General features: G+C 38.4%; 1 protein-coding gene across 1 annotated transcript; it reads right to left on the minus strand.

Moving 5' to 3' along the window:
- Positions 1 to 13,983: 13,983 nt before the first annotated feature.
- Positions 13,984 to 18,732, minus strand: LOC101345580 (taste receptor type 2 member 13). Its single transcript, XM_012558746.1, is given in 6 exon segments — positions 13,984 to 14,169; positions 14,171 to 14,310; positions 14,313 to 14,417; positions 14,420 to 14,770; positions 14,773 to 14,920; positions 18,673 to 18,732. Coding segments are annotated over 6 exon segments (990 nt in total).
- Between the last annotated feature and the right edge of the window lie 1,871 nt (positions 18,733 to 20,603).

The following is a 20,603-nucleotide window of genomic DNA, read 5'->3' on the forward strand; positions in this document are numbered from 1 at the left end:
GTCTCAGTAAACACAAAATCTACAATAACAAAAAAAGAAAAGAAAATCTACAAACAAAAGGAACTCAGCAAAAGAGAGTAAGAGAAACAAAGGAAAAGGCAGCATCACAAGAAAAGCACAACAATATGACAGTGATAAATTCATGTCTACTGATAATCACACTGAATGTAAATGGTTTAAATGCACCTATAAAGAGACAGAGAGTGGCAGAAAGGATAAAAAAACACAATCCATCAATATGCTGTCTACAAGAGACACACCTTAGATACAAAGACATAAATTTATTAAAAATCAAAGGATGGAAAAAAGTATATAAAGCAAATGGTAACCATAAAAGGGGAGGAATGGCAATACTAATCTCAAAAAAAATAGACTTTAAGGCAAAATCAACCATAAAAGACAAGGAAGGACATTATATTATATAATCATTAAAGGGACAATCCACCAAGAAGACATAATCTTAATAAATATCTATGCACCCAACAACAGGGATCCAAAATACAAAAAACAAACTATAACAGCAGTGAAAAGAGAAATAGACAGTTCCATAATAATAGTGGGAGGCTTCAACAACCACTCTCAATAAAGAACAGAACATCTAGAAAGAAACTCAACAAAGATACAGAAGATCTAAAGGCCAAAATTGACCAACTAGACATCATAGACAAATTCAGAACACTGCACTCAACAGCAGCAAAGTATACATTCTTTTTCAGCTCACATGGAGCATTCTCCAGAATAGACCACATTATAGACCACAAAGCAACACTCAACAAAATCCAAAACATCAAAATAACACAAAGCGTTCTCTCTGATCACAATGACATAAAAATAGAAATCAATAACATGAACAGCAAGGGAAAAAAATCAAATACATGCAAACTGAATAATGTTTTGCTCAAAAACAACTCGGTAATATAAGATATCAAAAGGGAATAAAAAAATGTCTAGCACCAAATAAGAATGAAAACACATCATACCAAAACTTGTGGGAGTGCTCAGAGGTCAATTTATAGCAATAAACACAAACATCAAAAAATAAGAAAGGACCAAAATCAAAACGTTAGCTCTGCAACTTGAACACATAGAGAACAGCAAAAGAAGCCCACAGGACCATGATCTCAGGGAACATCTAGCTCAATTGGCATAACAGTTTACAAAGAAAATGTTCTACATTCTAACTTGGTGAATAGCATCTGGGGTCTTAAAAGCCTGTGAGCAGCCATCTAAGATACGCCACTGCTCTGACCCCTTCGGGAGCAAGGGAGAATGAAGAAAACAAGATACAAGGAAAATATTAGTCCAAAGGACTAATGGACCCCAACTACCACGGCCTCCAACAGACTGAGTCCGGTACAACTAGATGGTGCCTGGCTACCACCACTGACTGCTCCGACCAGGATCACAACAGAGGGTCCCAGACAGAGCTGGAGAAAAATGTAGAACAAAATTAAACTCACAAAAAAGACTGGACTTACTGGCCTGACAGAGACTGGAGAAACCCCGAGAGTATGGCCCCTGGACACCCTTTTAGCTCAGTAATGAAGTCACTCCCGATGTTCACCCTTCATCCAAAGATTAGACAGGCAGGCCTATAAAACAAAATGAGACTAATGGGGCACAACAGCCCAGGACAAGGACTAGAAGGCAGGAAGGGACAGGAAAGCTGGTAATAGGAAACCCAAGGTCGAGAAGGGAGAGTGTTGACATATCATGGGGTTGTTAACCAAGGTCATAAAATAATATGGGTACTAATTGTTTAATGAGAAACTACTTGTTCTGTAAACCTTCATCTAAAGTACAATTAAAAAAATTAAAAAAAGAAGCCCACAGCCACCAGAAGAAAGGAAATAATAAAGATTAGAGCAGAAATAAATGAAATAGAGAACAGAAAAACAATAGAAAGAATCAACAATACCAAAAGATTGTTCTTTGAAAAGGTCAACAAAATTGACAAACGACTGGTGAAACTGACAAAAGAAAAACAGGAGAGGAAGTGAATAACCCAAATAAGAAATGAGATGGGGGCATTACAATAGACTCAACTGAAACAAAAATGATCATAACAGAATACTATGAAAAAATGTACTTCAACAAATTTGAGAACCTAGAAGAAATGGACAAATTTCTAGAAGCACAATACCTACCTAAACTAACAAAAACTGAGATAAAACAGCAGACCCATAACAAGAGAAGAGATTGAAAAGGTAATTTAAAAAACTCCCAAAAAAAAAAAAAAGCCCTGGCCCAGACAGCTTCACTGGAGGATTCTATCGAGCATTCATAGAAGAGCTCACATCAGTACTACTCAAACTATTTCAGAGCATAGAAAAGGAAGGAATGCTCTCAAATTCATTCTGTGAAGCCAGCATAGCCCTGATACCAAAGCCAGGCAAAGACACCACAGAAAAAGAAAATTACAGACCAATAACTCTCATGAATACAGATGTAAAAATTCTTAACAAAATCATAGCCAATAGAGTTCAGTACCATGTCAAAAAAATAATATGCCACAACCAAGTGGGCTTCATACGAGGTATGCAAGGGTGGTTCCACATTACAAAATCAATCAATGTAGTCCACCACGTAAACAAAAGAAAATAATTGCATGATCGTCTCAATCTATGCAGTAAATGCGTTTGATGAAGTTCAACACCTGTTCCTGATAAAAACTCTCAACAAAATAGGAATAGATGAGAAATTCCTCAACATAATAAAGGGCATCCATACAAAACCAACAGCCAACATCATTCTCAATGGAGAGAGGCTGAAAGCATTCCCTCAGAGAACAAGAACAAGACAAAGATGCCCTTTATCACCACTCCTGTTAAACATTGTGCTGGAAGTCCAAGATAAAGCAATAAGGCAAGAAAAAGAAATAAAGTGCAGCCAAATTGTAAAGGAAGCAGTAAAACTATCCCTATTTGTAGATGATATGATCCTATACATAGAAAACCCCAAAGATTCCACAAAAAACTACTGGACTAATAGAAAGATTCAGCAGAGTATCAGGATACAAGATAAACATACAAAAATCAGTTGGATTCCTATACACCAACAAAGAGAACTTCGAAAAGGAAATCAGGAAAACAATACCATTTATAATAACCTCTAAAAAGATACAATACTTAGGAATAAATCTAACCCGGGATGTAAAAGACCTATACAAAGAAAACTACAAAACACTACTGCAAGAAACCAAAAAAGACCAACATAAATGGAAAAACACACTATGTTCATGGATAGGAAGACTCAATATTGTGAAAATGTCAATTCTACTCAAAGAGATCTACAGATATAATGCAATCCTGATCCAAACACCAGCAGTACTCTTTAATGAGATGGAGAAACTAATCACTAACTTCATATAGAAAGGAAAGAGGCCCTGGATAAGAAAAGGATTATTTAAAAAAGAAGAACAAAGTTGGAAGTCTCACACTACCTGATCTCAAAACCTACTATACAGCCATGGTTGAAAAAACAGCCTGGTACTAGTACAACAACAGACACATAGACCAATGGAACAGAATTGAGAACCCAGGCATAAATCCATCCACCTATGGTCAGCTGATCTTTAACAAAAGTCCAAAATCCATTAAACGGGAAAAAGATAGTCTCTTTAACAAATGGTGCCGGCAAAATTGGATGTCCATCTGTAAAAAAAAAATGAAACAGAACCCATACCTCACACCATACACAAAAATTAATTCAATATGGATTAAAGACGTAAATATAAAACCTAAAACTATAAAGATCATGGAAGAAAAAATAAGACAATGTTTAGGGCCCTAATATACAGCATAAAGAGGATAGAAACCATAACTAACAATGCACAAACACCAGAAGATAAACTAGATAACTGAGCGCTCCTAAAAATTAAACACTTACGCTCATCAAAAAACTTTACCAACTAATGGACCACAACTACAACAGTCTCCACAAGACTGAGACCAGCACAACTAGATGGTGCCCAGCTACCACCACTGACTGTCTAACAGGGATCACAATAGAGGGTTCCAGACAGAGCTGGAGAAAAATGTAGAACAAAATTCTAACTCACAAAAGAAGACTAGAATTATTGGCCTGACAGAGACTGGAGAAGCCCCAAGTGTATGGCCCCCAGATACCCTTTTAGCTCAGTAACCAAGTCACTCCTGAGGTTCACCCTTCATCCAAAGATTAGACAGGCCCATAAAACAAAACAAGACCTAAAGGTGCACACCAGCCCAGGGGTAAGGACTAGAAGGCAGGAGGGGACAGGTAAGCTGGTAATAGGGAACCCAAAGTCGAGAAGGGGAGAGTGTCGACATGTCATGGGGTTGGAAACCAATGTCACAAAACAATATGTATACCAATTGTTTAATGAGAAGATAGTTTGTTCTGTAACCTTCATCTAAAGTACAATAATTAAAAAAAAAAGACTTCACCAAAAGAGTAAAAAGAGAACCTACAAACTGGGAAAAAAATTTTGCTATGACATATCCTAGAGAAATAAGAGACATCACACGAATAGACATATGCACACCTATGTTCACTGCAGCATTATTCACAATAGCAAAAAGATGGAAACAACCTAAGTGCCCATCAACAGATGAATGCATAAATAAATTATGGTTCATATGCACAATGGAATGCTATATAAAGAACAATGTTGAATCCAAGAAATATCTCACAACATGGGTGAATCTAGATGGCATTATGCTGAGTGAAGTAAGTCAAGCACAAAAGGACAAATACTGAATGACACTACAATTATAAAAACTCAAGAAAAGGTTTACACACAGAAAGAAAAAATCTTTGATGGTTAAGAATGAGGGAAGGGTTGGGGAGAGGAAATCACTAACTAGATAGTAAGTACGTGTTAACTTTCAGGAAGGGAAAGACAGTACACAACATAGAGGAAGTCAGCACAACTTGACCAAGGCAAAGTCATCCAAGCTTTATAGACACATCCAAACACCCTGAGGGACTGAGTTACTGAGGCTGAGGACTGGGGACCATGGTTGTGGGAGTCATCTAAGTCAATTGGCATGTTGTTGTTTTTGTTAGGTGTTGTTGAGTCACTTCCAACTCATAGCAACCCTATGTATAACAGAAGGAAACACTTCCCTGTCCTGTGCCATTGTCACAATCATTGCTATGTTTGAGCTCATTAATTCATAAAGAAAAGTTCTACATCCAACTTTGGTGAATAGCGTCTAGGGTCTTAAAAGCTTGTGAGCCGCCATCTAAGATACATCTACCGTTCCCATCCCATGCAGAGCAAAAGAGAATGAAGAAAACCAAAGACACAAAGAAAATATTAGTCCAAAGGACTAATGGACCACAAATACCACTGTCTCCCTAGTCTGAGCCTAGAGCTAGATGGTGCTCGGCTACAACCACCAACCACTCTGACAGGAATTACAATAGAATGTCCCAGACAGGGCAGGAGAAAAATGTAGAACAAAATTCATATTCACAAAAAAAGTATCAGACTTACTGGTCCAACAGAGACTAAAAGAATTCCTGAGACTATGGCCCCCAAACACCCTTTTAACACAGAACTGAAGCCACTTCTGAAGTTCACCCTTCAGCCAAAGATTAGACAGCTCTATCAAACAAATAATAACACATGTGAGGAACGTGCTTCTTAGTTCAATCAAGTATATGAGACCAAAAGGGCAACACCTGCCCAAAAGCAACGATGAGAAGGCAGAAAGGGACAGGAAGAAATGGACAGATGAAAATGGGCAAATGGGGCGTAAAAGGGGAGAGTGTTGACACATCGTGGGGATTGCAACCAATGTCACAAAAACATGCATATAAATTGTTGAGTGATAAACTAATTTTCTCTGTAAACTTTCAACTAAAGCACAATACAAATAAATTAAAAAATAAAAATAAAAAAAATTTGGAAAAAAAAAGTTCTAAAAAGCAATACTTGAGTTTGCCACACACCAAGCAAAGCTGAATCCACTCGAATGAAGTGATGTGTAGGCATACCCTGCTGTTGCCTTCTGTCATTTCACAGGTCCTCAGTTTCTCTCTAGCACTCCTTTGAGAGTTGTTCACCTTGCCTCTTGTCATTATTTCTAAACAATACAGTACTGTATAACGACTATTTACATAGCATTTACATAGTATTAGGTATTATCTTAGTTATCTAGTGGTGCTATAACAGAAATACCACAAGTGGATGGCTTTAACGAAGAGACATTTATTCTCTCACAGTCTAGGAGGATAGAAGTCTGAATTCAGGGCATAAACTCCAGGGGAAGGCTTTCTGTCTCTGTTGGCTCTGGAGGAATGTCCTTATCATCAATCTTCCCCTGGTCTAGGAACTTCTCAGCACAGGGACCTGGGGTGCAATGGATGTGCTATTCTCCTGGCTCTTGTTTCTTGCTGCTATGAAGTCCCTCAGCTCTCTACTTGCTTGTCTCTTTTATATCTCAAAAGAGATTGACTTAAAATACCTCCTAATCTTGTAGATTGAGTCCTGTCTCACTAACATAACTGCCTCTAATCCTGCCTCATTAACATCATAGAGGTAGGATTTACAGCACAAAGGAAAATCACATCAGCTGACAAAATGGTGAGCGATCACACAATACTGGGACTCATGGCCTAGCCAAGTTGACACACATTTTAGAGGGACACAGTTCAATCCATAGTAGGGATTATAAGTAATCTAGAGATGATTTAAAGTATATGGGGGATGTACATTTGTTATATGCAAATACTATGCCATTTTATATAAGGAGCTTGGGCATCCTAAGATTTCAGTATACGCAGCAGTCCTGGAACCAATCCTCCTCGGATACTGAGGGAGGACAATACTCTACAGCACTAATAGCCCACACAAACCATGGCTTCATCTATCCTGAGATCAGAAGGACTAGATGGTGCCCAGCTACCACTACAGACTGGTCTCACTAGGGGCGTAATTGATGGTCCTGGATAGAATGGGAGAAAATTGTAGAACAAAACTCTAATTCTTAACCAAAAAAAAAAAAAAAGCCAGACTTACTGGACCGGTAGAGACTAGAGGAAACCCCAAGATTATCATCTTTAAATTTTGAACTGAAACTACTCCCGGAGGTCACCTTTCAACTAAATAACAGATTGGCTTGTAAAATGAACAATATCTGTTCTCCTTTTTAAAAAAAGTCATCTATATGAGATCTAATAGTCAACATTTACCCTAAAGCATAGATCAGAAGGTCAGGGGGGCAGGGAAACTGGATTCATGGAAGCCAAACAACCAGACGGAAATACGGAGATTGTGGACACAATGTGGAAAATGTAAACAATGTCCCTGAACAATATGTACAGAAATTGTTAAATGTGAGCCTAATTTGCTGTGTAAACTTTCACCAAAAACTCGATGACATATTAAAATAGAAAAAAAAAAAAAAGCACTGGGACAGGGATGGGAATATGTGAATCACATTGAGAAAGAAAAGAAATAGGCATCCTCCTGAAGTGTGCTAGATTCTTTTTCTAGTGTTCCAGCTTCTTTTATAGCTCCTCCTGAATTCAGGTTGATTTCTCAGGAGAGAGTGTTCATTCACTTGTATTAAAATGGTTACTTTCCCCTGATCTCTCCCTTCCTGTTCTTCCTCCATTAGCATTTAGTTATCAGGTAGTGGGTTTACAGTTTCATCCCTGCATATAAATTTATGATAAAGTAAAGTAACTAAATTAGAGAGTTAATGATTTTGGTGTCTTTGGCAGGGTACCCATAATCTGTCAAATAAGGCAGCCAGCCTGAGAACGAAGATTCCAGTTGTATGTTCATCAGATCTACACAATATGATACTTACGTGATTGTTGTCATGTGTGGTTGAATGATTCCAACTCATAGTGACCCAAAATGGGTGTAGATTGCTAGATCTTTTCTCCTGCAGAGCAGCTGGTGGGTTTGAAACACTGACGTTTTGGTTAGCAGCTGAGCTCTTAACCACTGCTCCACCAGGGCTTCTTCTTTATATGGTTAGCAAGCCTAAATATGTCTGGAGTGTGCATTCTATGGGACAGTCTGGAAAATGATGTCTTACACATTGTCCGTTAAATGAAAAATGGAATGAGGAGCCTATTTTAGAGTCGATTTCCATTCTTGCTCACGTTCCTTGGAAATAGCTGTTTTGTTCCGAAACCCGTCTTGGGCAGATTATAAAGGGGGAGTCTTTCCAGTTTAACCAAGCTTCCATTTTCACTTAGCTCAGTCCACTCTTGGGAAGAAGATTTCAAACAAGCTTCAGTCCCCAGGAGAAGACTGTCAAGAACAATCTACCTACAAAATTATGGGAGCTAGAAAATGCCAAAAACCCATAAACAAGGACATAGCTTTGAGGATTTCCATTCTCTAACTCAGAAAGAGAAATTCTATTTTGGGAACTTGTCACTGTCAAGGTGCTTTAACTGGAGGAGCTGGGTAATTGGCAGTGGCGTAGACTGGAGCAGTCCAAATCCTTCCTGTCTCAACGTAAGGCCTAACTGGGAGCCAGCGTGAACTGAGCCTACATGCGGAGATATCAGGGAGCCCTGTGATGGGAAGTTGGATGATTTAGAGATGAGGAAGTCAGAGAGTATGAGTACAGTCATACGTCGAGTGTTAATTTTATTTTTTCTGTTGTAACCACCATTATTGAGCCTGTGCTTTTCATTTTTATATCATCGTAAAGCAGGATTTCTTAACCTTAGTACTATTGACATTTCGGTCCAGATAATACTTTGTTGTTAGGGCTGCCCTATGCGTTTTGGGGAGCTGTCCTGTACAGTATCCCTGTCATTGCAAGGTTGCCAGATAAAATACAGTATACTCAGTTAAATTTGCATTCCAGATAAGCAATGAAGAATTGGCATTGTCTATCTGTCCAATTATCAAGGTCCCTGGGTTTAAGATTGGTCTACGATAACATAATTATAACATGACATACCTTATACTGTACTTATCTCAAAGCATACTTATACTAAAATATTATTTGCCGTTTTTCTGAAATTAAAATTTAACTGAGTGTCCTGTATTTTTATTTGTTAATTCTGGCAACCTCACACTAGATGCCAGTGGTACCCATCAATTGTGACAACTAAAAATGTGTCTAAACCAAAAACCAAACCCTTTGCCATAGAGATGATTCTGACTCATAGTGACCCTGTAAGACAGAGTAGAGCCACCCCATAGAGTTTCCAAGGCTGTAAATCTCTACGAAAGTGGACTGCCATGTCTTACCCCCACGGACTGGCTGGTGGGTTTGAACTGCCAACTTTTTTTTCTTAGAGAATTATTATCATAATTGTTCTTCAAAATCTTCTTCCAAATAATTCCATTTTAAATATTTTCCTGGCACATACTATTTTATACTTTTCTCTGTCCTGCTTTTTCACGTGCTCCCTTATTGTATTTTTTATAAGAGCACTTAACCACTGCACCACCAGGGCTCAGTGCCAAATGTCGTCTAGTTAGCAAAGTCACCTTTGGTTGGGAACCCCTGTCCAAAAGGGATCAGGCTCTTTGCACATGGGAATCCCATGAACTATTTTCCAAATGTTTTACTTTTACTTACCCATTTAAAATCTCTTTATTTTAGACCAGCCACATCCAGGTTATTTTTCTAGAGTTTATCATTTATTTCACTGATTTGATGTAATTGACTCTTTATTTTCTGTAATGTTGAATATTATTTATTAACTTTATTGCTGAGTATTACAATATTTCTTTGCAATATTCTCTTTCCTTTCTTAGACAATTAGTATCATAATTGTTCTTCAAAATCTTCTTCCCAATCGTTCCATTTTTAATATTTTCCTGGCACATGCTGTTTTATACTTTTCTCTGTCCTGCTTTTTTAATGCTCCCTGATTATATTGTTATAAAAGAGGCGGCATTCTTGTTAAATTTAATTCTTTAATCTGACTTGTCTGTAATTTATTTCTTTGAGATGTTCATTTTTCTTTTTTCTTAGCATACTGACTGTCATCAAATGAGATTCTATAGTCTCCAGCTGCCATATTGTGGAATCCCACTTAATTTCTAATACATGCCATTGCCAAGGGTCTCTATGAGTCAGAATCGACTCGACGACATTTTGTTTTCTTGTTTTTTTCCTTCTACAGGTAACCCATCAGTTGTCATCGAGTTGATTCTGACTCATGGTGACCCCATAGGTGTCAGAGTAGAACGGAGCTCCATAGGATTTTCAACGACTGATTTTTCAGATGTAGGTCACCAGGCCTTTCTTCTGAGGTGCTCCGGATGGCCTCCAACCCAAAGCAGCCGCCAAGCGCATTAACCATTTGCACCGCTCAGATAACCAGCTGAGTAAAATTTAATTTTTGTTCCAAAGATTCAGATTCTAGAGTCTTGATCTGCTGGTTATAACATTTTTGATGATTAGGTTTGCTTAATGCTTCCAAATGAAAACATTTATAGAACAGGGCTTATATTTAGAAATAACTCTTAATGACATGTTAATTTCAATTGACTTTATTTTCATATTTTCAAATGAAGTTTTTATTAAACTGCAGGCCATGTTTACTTTTTTCATTTGGGTTCTCCATCCTAGTTTTAAATGATTAGTTGAATTCTCATTTTTAGGTATTAAATCTGTATGTTTGTGCATGTAAATCTGCTTATACACTCACATTGATACACGTACATAAATACATAGTGCAAACCTTGTTGTATTTCTATTCATGTATGTTTATCCAACAGATTAATTAAATTAAAAATGAAATAATCTGTCTTTTATAGTGCCTAATGTAAAATACAATATTAATGTATTATAATTTTGCTATTAAATACATAATGTCTGTATCTAATGCAGACAAGCAATCTTTTTCTTTTAACTTTAATCAGGCAGGTATTTTCAGAAATGATCAGTAATACATCATAGAAAGTAATGAGAGAAGAAAAGATAAGTGAAAATAACATATTTGGAGTCCCTCCTTTGTTTCTTTTTCTTCCTTTTTTTCCCTCAGAACATCACCACTCAGATCAGGCATGCTTATGAGAATGAGGGTTTCCCTCCTTTCACGCACACTTCAGCTTTCTCAAGACAGAGAGAAGCCTGGTTCAGTTGGCTCGTTCCAAAAATATCAGTACAAACGCGTGGCCAGAGGGATAGAAAAATACTAGCACAGTAGCAAACATCTTTGCTATCTTACTGTCTAAAATAGGATAGGTCGACATTAGCAAAAGAGTGCTCAAATATTACGTAACAAAGAGAAGGAGGAATGAAATCATCGCTTTCAGAGCTCTTATATGGCTCTCTGTGTGAGGGTCCCTAGAACCTATGCCCTAGAGCTTCATCTGTCTCATATGGCTCCATAAAGACAGGATTAAAAGGGTGAAGGAGGTCAGTGATGCTTCAAAGAGGATGAAAAACACCATGTTAAGGAGAATCTGAGAAGTTAAGAAATCATACATAGTCATTATAAAGGTAAACGGCAAGTTTCTTTCCATTTTTAACTGGTTGCCCATCTGGCTATTAATTAATGTTTCCTTCAAAAGCAGACACATGCAGGAGAAGAAAATTGTCCCCAGAACCATCATGAAAAGCACCCTGTAAATTCTCCATTTCATCCACAGAAAAACAGGATGAGAGAATTTGGCTCTCTTGAGGAAATTGAGGACACTGAGGCATGTGGTACAAATAGTGCAGAAATAGTTTATTTCTGTCCAGCAGAAGTTAAAAGTTACCCCTAGAGTCCTACGGTAAAATATTTTCTCATAAATCACATTGAAACCAATAGTTAAAATTGTCACCCACAGAAGACATAGCCTGGAGCTGGCCAAGCAGGTGAGAATAAAATCAATCAAGGAGACTTTCCGGTTCCTGATCCGGCAATGCTGTAAACCAGGACAAAGAAACCATTTCTTAAAATCCCCAATATGAAATCTACAACAGAAATGATCATAAACAGAGTCTCTACTATACTTGACATGTCTGTTAATAGCTGATATCCGCCTTCAGTACAACACCGACTGATTGTTCACGGCTGTGTTGTTACCGATTTCTGTGCCCAAAGCCATAATGTTCAATGCGTGGCTTCTTTCTGTTTTATTGATGGCTTCTGGCAAAGGCTGGGAAGTCTCAGTTGTACTCCCAAAAAAGGTCTTCAGTGAAATTGTAAAAACTACACCTATTTTTCTCAAGAATATCAGCTAGTAATTTTCAAGGCAGATATTATATTCTCTGCGGCTATTCACACTGGTTACATTTTACATTCAAAGCTTTGCATTGGAATTTGAATCCTCATTTGTTAACATGCAAAATGGACATAGATTTTCTTTCATTGTTTTACAATGTCATTCACTCCCTAAAATTTTTATATTTTGATTCATTCATCTTGGTTTTGAACTAGGAACCTAAAGCCTCAATCTAGAAAATGCAGTAGATATCTAAAATTTGTGATCAGCATATGTCTTTATTGCCAGCCTCACCAATGCAAACCTAATGTTTAAGAAAATTCAGAAATTCTCCTCTCTAATGTTACACCAATAGCTTTTAAAGTCTTTGGAAGTTTTAAAACTTGGTCACAAATTCTTTGACACGCCTCCTGTTGACATCTGGAGTCTCTGTCTCCTCTCCTCAAATCTAGCATGGTTTCTGACTACTTCAACAAATTAAAAAATCTCACAAATGACACTGGAAATTCTGAAGCTAGTAATAAAAGGCCGTGCAGCTTCCGCCTGGATCACTGGAACACTTCCTCCTGAGCCCTAAGCCACCATGTAGGTAGTCCAACGATCCTCTAGCCAAAATGCTGTGTGCAAACCCAAGCCAGATGGAGAGGCCGCACGTAGGTCCTATTGTCAACGGTCCCAGCAGAGCCCAGATTTGAAATCTTTTTATCCCAGGTCCCAGGCATACGAGCCAAGAAGAATTTATATCTGTGCAATCTAATACAGTACCCACTAGTCACGTCACATTTGACTATTTAAAATTAAATTTTAAGTAATTAGACTTAATAAGATTAAAAATTCCCTTTCTCAGTGGCACTAGCCACATTTTAAGTGCTCGGTAGCTACATGTGACTAATGGCTACCGTACTGGACAGCACAAATGCAGAACATTTCTATCCTCGCCCCGGTGCCCTGGTAGTACAGTGGTTACGAGCTCGGCTGCTAACCAAACGGCCAGCAGGTCACCAGCTGCTCCTTGGAAGCCCTATGGGGCAGTTCTACTCTGTCCTGTAGTATCCCTATGGGTTGGAATCAATTCGAGGGCAATGAGTTTGATTTTTTTTTTTTTTGAAGAGGGAGAGGGGAGGTTTATCATTGCCAAATACTCTATTTCTCTGCTCTGCTGAAGCTGATTTTAGCCTCTAGTCGTTCGAATCACCTCCAGATTAACCGTTTCCACCACCTAATGGACTCCTCCAGTAAACATGTGATAGGTCTCCTTTATTATGGGATCTCAACGCACGTAGAAAAAAAAAACACCTACTGCATTTGAGTGGATTCCGACTCATAGAGACCCCATAGGGGGTTTCCAAGGCTGTAAATCTCTACAGAAGCAGACTGCCACATCTTTCTCCTGCCCAGCTGCTAGTGGTTTCTAACTCCTGGACCTTTTATTTAGCAGTCGATCTCTTTCACCCCTGCGCCACCAGGGCTCCTAAGAATAGGAAATTACAATTCCCTTCTGGTTCTTGATTTAACATTGAAGGGCCGCTACCAGCCAAAAGGTTGGAGGTCCAGATATTAACATCTAAGTGTGTTGTGGTACAAATTTTTAAACTGCAATGGAATCTATCAATGATTTTCCAAAATAAGTTTCAAATTCTTGGTAATGTATAAATGCACTTCATGTGTATGTAATAAACTTAGGTGAGACGTTGTTCTAGATTTACATTTGAAAAATTTACAATGACCTTCTCAATGGAAAAACTTGGGGAAGTATAAATATCTTTCAACAGCTCCTCTTTTTTTTTTTTTTTATTTTAACCTGGAACATACAAAATTACTTCTGAATGGTCTGTGGAACTGTGAGTTTCTCATCTGTCAGCCCTACCTCTGCAGCCACAGCAACAAAGAGAGGCCTGCCTTAGCTTAGAGTTCCCCAGAATCAGGATAAATGAATAGCTTGGTGGATAGACAGTTCCAATAACCTGGCCAAGCATCTGGAGCAGTTTGTTTTGAAGTATATGAGACATCAGTGCTATCAGATGGGCCAGAAAAAAAAGTACCATAGAGTAGGAGGAAGGAGATCACAGTTTTCAATGCATTTATGTGGGCCTTGGTCCTGGGATCTCTGGGTCTTTTGGAATGGAGTTGCAACCTATTGAGATGTTTCCACAGGGAGAAGATTAAAGCAGAAAAGAGACCAGGGCTGCAGTAAATGGTATTAGTGTAAAGATAGTCTTTGTGAGTGTGGTTAGCCCTGATAATGTTGCAGAGTCTCTTATTCTGGAATTCCAAGTTGTGTTTTTTTATGTACATGAATCCAGTCATTAATATATGCATTTATTTGTATCAGATTTAAAAACAAGAAGACTAAACTTCCTAGCAATATCATCACAATCAGTTTTTTAACTCTCCGTTTTAGGTAGAGAAAAAAAGGGCTGGAAAAGCTGGCAATTTTGAGCAAATAAAAAATGCTAAGGCTCATAGCAAGCCAGATGCTGAAATGATTGGTAACTATCCAGGTAAAAGTAATCATTCTTAATCCTGGACCAGTCTTAAATAAGGCAGAATAATACAGAGATCCAAACCAACTTACTAACATTTCCCAGAGCAGACCAATTCTGGAGAGCGCCAAGCCAGTGAGGATTTGATCACTAAGGAGAGCTTTCTTCTATTGGCCCAGTCAATGCAGTTTATCAGTACTATGAATCCGTTGCCCACATTCCCAATTATGAAATCTGCAATTACTAGGAGGGTGAAGATGCTCTGCAGCGCACTTTCCACGTCAGAACAGAGGAAGCTCAGAGTCTAACATCACTGCTGATGATTTCCTGATCAAAAATGCTATTTATATCCTTGAATGTACAGTTACGTTCTTTTTTTTCCTCCTCTTCCTTCGCCTTCTCCTCTCCTTCTTATTTCTTAATGGTGGGCCCAATGTTAGGTCAGCAATCTCCAAAGTTTGCTAGTCAGTGGACACATAGGTGCTCATATGATATCTTTGTTTTTCTCCAATTGGTCTGCTGAGTTCCAGTTAAAATACTTATGACCTCGCCATAGGCTGAAATATTTCATAGATGACTGTGAAACAAAACCTGAACTCACATTTGCTAACATGCAAATAAAGACATATTTTCTTTCATTGTTTTGTGGTTTTTTGCTTCTAAGCTATACAAAATTTGGTTCCACCAGCTTGAGCTCTAAGGCACAGGGCTTAAAAAAATCCAATAAATAGAATATGTAGCAAATACCTAAATGGAGCTTTCGTGTTTAGTATCATCACCACTGAGGATTTATAAAACACTCAAAGGCAGGCCTATGCTATTTTACAAAACAGTCCTCACTTTCCTGTGGCGCTGTTGTCAGATTTGGGCAATATAGTGAAGGAAGACGGGTTTGTCTACACTGCATGAATCTTTTTCATTTTATGCCCTTCACCACTCAGTAGTGCTCACACACCCCTACCCACCATCGAGCACCAAATACATTCAGATTTTATCCAACTTCTCCTCACATTTCTCTTCTAAAACTTAAAAGTGAACAAAAGACTTTTTTTTAAAATAAAATCAGCAGCACATGGCCACTCCTGTCACTCAGCATAGGGCTCGCCATGCTGACACAGACAAACCTATGGCCCACTGTGATAGTTAAGGCTGTGTGTCAACTGGGCTGGACCATGATTCTCAGCAGTTTGGCAGTTATGGTGTAGTTTGGCAGTCGTATGATGATGTGATCAACTCCATGATAGGATCTGCTGTGAGTAGCCAATCAGATGAAATGGAGTTTCCTTGGGGATGTGGCTTGCATCCAATATAGGTGGACTTTCTGGCAAGGCTCATGGGCTTTTTCTCACTCTGGATCCTGCACTGGCTCCTGTTTGTCTGACCTCCAGTTCTTGGGACTTGAGCTAACAGCTTACCTGCTGTCTTGCCTGCCTATCTTGGGATTCTCGGTCTTTGCAGCCTGTAAACAAGAGCCCTGCTATCTGACATGCCAGTCTTGTGTTCACCAGCCCCTGGGGCTATGTGAATCAGGAGAGGCCTCCAGCCTGACCCACGGACTTGGCATGTTCCAGCCTCTACAACTGCATGAGTCATTTCTTTGATATAAATCTCTATGTATATATATTTATATGCAGTCTTAATTATCTAGTACTGCTATAACAGAAATACCATGAGTGGATGGTTTTAACAAAGATAAATTTATTTTCTCATAGTCTAGTAGACTAGAAGTCCAGATTCAGGGTGTCAGCTCCAGGGGAAGACTTTCTCTGTCTGTAGGCTCTGGAAGAAGGTCCTTGTCATCAGTCTTCCCCTGGTCGAGGAGATTCTCAGCCCAGGGACCCCAGATCCAAAGGACTTGCTCTGCTCCTGGCACTGCTTTCTTGGTGGTATGAAGCCCTCCTGTCTCTTTGCTTGCTTCTCTGTTTTATACCTCAAAAGAGATTGCCTCAAAACACAATCTAATCATGTAGATCTCATCAACATAACTGCCGATAATCCATCTCATTAACATCATAGGGATAGGATTCACAACACATAGGGAAATCACATCAGATGACAAAATCCTGGACAATCATACAATACTGGGAATCATAACCTAGCCAAATTGATACATCTTTTTGGGGGACACAATTCAATCCATGACATACACTTTACTGGTTTTGCTTCTCTAGAGACCCCATCTGCTTTATTGGTAAACATTGTTCAGCCCTCAGGAAAACTTCTCCACTTCTCTGGCTCTTTGTCCACAACACAGGGCTACTGCTGTGAAAGATTGCTGGTTGTTCCTCTGCTGATGTCGGAGAAGGGCATTGCTTCAGAGTATCCTCTTGGAGGACATGAATGCAATCGTTTCTTGCATAATTAGGCATTGCTTCCCCAAAGAGTGGAGCATTCTTTTTCTTCCTCCTCCTCATGTTTCAATTCATGGTTTTGATGGTACTCACACATTGGCAAGAAATTAAAATAGGAAGGAAAATGTTTGGATGAATCTGAAGAAGACTGATTACAAATAGTCCCAAACCTAATTTTCTTAGTGACTGTCTTAGTTATCTAGTGCTGCTATAGCAGAAATACCACAAGCGGATGGCTTTAACAAAGAGAAAATTATTTTCTCACAGTCCAGGAGGCTAGAAGTCCAAATTCAATGTGTCAGCCCCAAGGGATTGACACAGTGGCTGCAACAATGGATTTAAGTATAACAACGATTAAGAGGATGGTGCAGGACCGAGCAGTGTTTCATTCTGTTGTATATGAGATTGCTACGAGTCGGAACCTACTCGATGGCAGCTAAAAACAAAAACAACAGCTCCAAGGGAACGCTTTCTCTCTCTGTCAGCTCTGGGGAAGACCGTTGTCATCAGTCTTCCCCTGGTCTAGGAGCTTCTCAACGCAACGACCTCAGATCCAAAGGATGCGCTCCCTTCTTGGTTCTTCATTCTTGGTGGTATGAGGTCTCCATGTCTCTCTGTTCACTTCTTTCTTTTATATCTCAAAAGAGACTGAATTAAGACACAACTTAATCTTGTAAACTGAGTCCTGCCTCATCAACATAACTGAATCTAATCCTGCCTCATTAACATCATAGAGGTAGGATTTACAACACACAGGAAAATCATATCGGATAACAAAATGGTGGACAATCACACAATACTGGGAATCTTGGCCTAGCCAAGTTGACACACGTTTTTGGGGGGCACAATTCAATCCATAAGAATGACTATGTTGTAGCAACTATAGATCAAGGTATCGTCTCAACTGAAGAAAGTCTGAATAAACTGAACTCTATACTGTTATTTTTTTTTTTCCTTAAAGTATCTCAAAGTTGAAAAATCTGAGAGAGTAGGACTTAAGACATACTGTATGGAACAAGATATTGCTTTCAAAGATGGTTTAAAAAATCATAATTTAAATGACAGGGTTTGCAATATTTCCATAATAACAATAATTTAACACATGTGACCATATTACAATGTTAGATAGACTAGACCATTTCATTTAATAGTTTGCTAGCTTTAATAGCTTTTGAATATCTAGATATGTGATACATGAGCTTCCATTTGCAATTTTGCCACAGACCTGGAAAAAAATCTTAAATACTTTTTTTATTTTAAGAGCAAACAGGATAGTCTTTCTATCTATCTAAAGAAAAGGGTTTTTGGAGTTCTGGTCACAACTTGTGAATATCCACAATCTGCACAAATAAGTCACCTGAGGGATAGGACAGTGCTTGCATATGAGAAAATATGATAGTTCTTTAGAAGTTATGAAATAGTACATGATAGAGGTACAGAATGGATAACAGAGCTATAATTTTGAGCTGCATCTTCCTGGTATGTCTCATAAGAGAAAACATTAAAAAGATTTTTTAAAAATTGGGCATGCCAAATACACTAGTTTCCTGCGGCTGTTGTAACAAAGTACCACAAACTGGATGGCTTAAAGCAACAGAATTTATTCTCCCACAGTTCTGGGGTCTAGAAGTCCAAAACCAAGGTACTGGCCATGCTAGAGGCCCCCTGAAAGCTCTAGAGGAAGAATACTTCCTGCCTGTTCTACCTTCTGGCAGTCCAGGCATTCCTTGCTTTGTAACAGCATAACTCGAATTTCTGCCTCCATTTTGCATGACCATCTTCTCCCTGCATCTCTGTCTCTGTGTCTCTTCTGTTTTTTTTTTTTGTTTGTTTTTTTTAATAAGAACACTAGTCACACTGGATTAGGGTCCACCCTACTGCAGTATGACCTCATGTTAACTGAACTAATCACATCTGTAAAGATGCTATTTCCAAATAAGGTCATATTCACAGATACCAGTGGCTAAGACCTGTCTTTGGGGGATGCAAATCAATCCACAACACCAAGTAAGTCTGAGGTGAGAGAGAATTTGAGCAATAAACTGTCAATCTCACTGTAAATCTTTAAAATTATTTTCATATTTTAAATAACAGCAGTCCATTAACTATTCAATTTCACCCTTGATGTAAGACAAAGTTTAAGAAGGGCCCTAGCAGAATACTAAGCATCATCCAATTAATTCTTCAGTTCAACAAATTAAAGTCCCTTTGGTTAGCTTGAAGAACTAGAGAACATGGAGGCAGGAATTACATGCAAGGCTAATGAGTGTCCAGATATATCAAATGTTTTCACTGGATAATTTGTGCCCATTAATTTTACATTGAACACTGTAACAAAGGGATCTAAAAGTATTACTCTTGTGCTTGATTTTATTATCTTGTCCCTTTAGATACCATTCTCCACTCTTTTCCATCCTGCTCTGTATCCTGGAAAGTTGGCCTTTAGACTGAATTAACTGGACTTCTTTGCGTGCTTTGCACTTTTAAGTCTCCAACAGACTTAAAGGTGGAAGGAGAGAGATCTTAGTATTTATTCTCCACCTCCCCCTGAATGAACATCGGTAGTTATTGGACAAGCTACTAGTAAATGGCCCTCTTCTACAACTACAGCTCTAGCGAGTTTTTGCTAACTGCTCCCTCACCTTGCTCCACAGAGCCTGCAGGTTAGACAACCTCCCACTGTGCTTCTCCTTTCCTTACTGGTTTCCCTTAACCCTTTCTTTCCATACTTTAGTAAATAGTCTATTCTTTAAACTCTCCTTGTTCTCCCCTTTTGATTGCGGTATCTTTTTTTCTTGATGAAGCCCTGGCTGATAACACTATGTGTGTGTTTGATTCAATTGCACAGGCTGAGTGACCAAGAAAAAGCTTATTCAAAGGAGATTCATAGAGAACGTCAGAACTAATGCTAGGCTACCCTGATGAAGTTCCTCAGCCTCATGGTTTCAATACAAATAGACTTTAATGTTAAGTTATCCTTCTATGAGTATGGATTTGTCTTTCTCTTTGAAGGCCTGTCAATTTTTGCTTTATATATTTTAATACCAAGTTATTTGGTGCATACAACATTAGAATTGTATTATCTTCATGGTAAATTTAACCTTTTATCAGTACGAAGTAACATTATCTACCCTGAAGCCTTTTTTTCTTAAAATCTACTTTGTCCGATATAAAGATATTCTGGCTTATTTTTTGTTAGTGTTTCTTGGTATATTTTTCCAAATTTTACTTTTAAATTTTCTATATCACTGGGGTTTATATGTGTTTCTTATAAATAGTGTTGTTGTTGTTAGGTGCCACCGAGTCATTTCTGACTCACAGCTACCCTATACAGAGGTAATAAAATAATTATAATTATTCAATAGCATTCTATTTCTTGTAAGATTAAATTTCTTATAAGGCAATTCTATAGGATTCTTGTAGGATTCCTCGCTTCATGTTGAAGTTATGTATTGTCATGTGAATTGTTTTGGTCAATAGCATACTGTGGAAATGAAATGTGTTGTTTATAAAGGGGTGCACTTACTCAACAGTTCAAGACACTGCAGAGTTCTTTCCTTGCCTTGACACTCAAACATGGGTCAAGGTATAACTTCTGTGAACCAGGATCCCTATAAGACTATGAGCACTAGACGT

Source organism: Trichechus manatus, unplaced genomic scaffold (assembly GCF_000243295.1).
Source record: "Trichechus manatus latirostris isolate Lorelei unplaced genomic scaffold, TriManLat1.0 scaffold00184, whole genome shotgun sequence".
Taxonomy (NCBI): domain Eukaryota; kingdom Metazoa; phylum Chordata; class Mammalia; order Sirenia; family Trichechidae; genus Trichechus; species Trichechus manatus.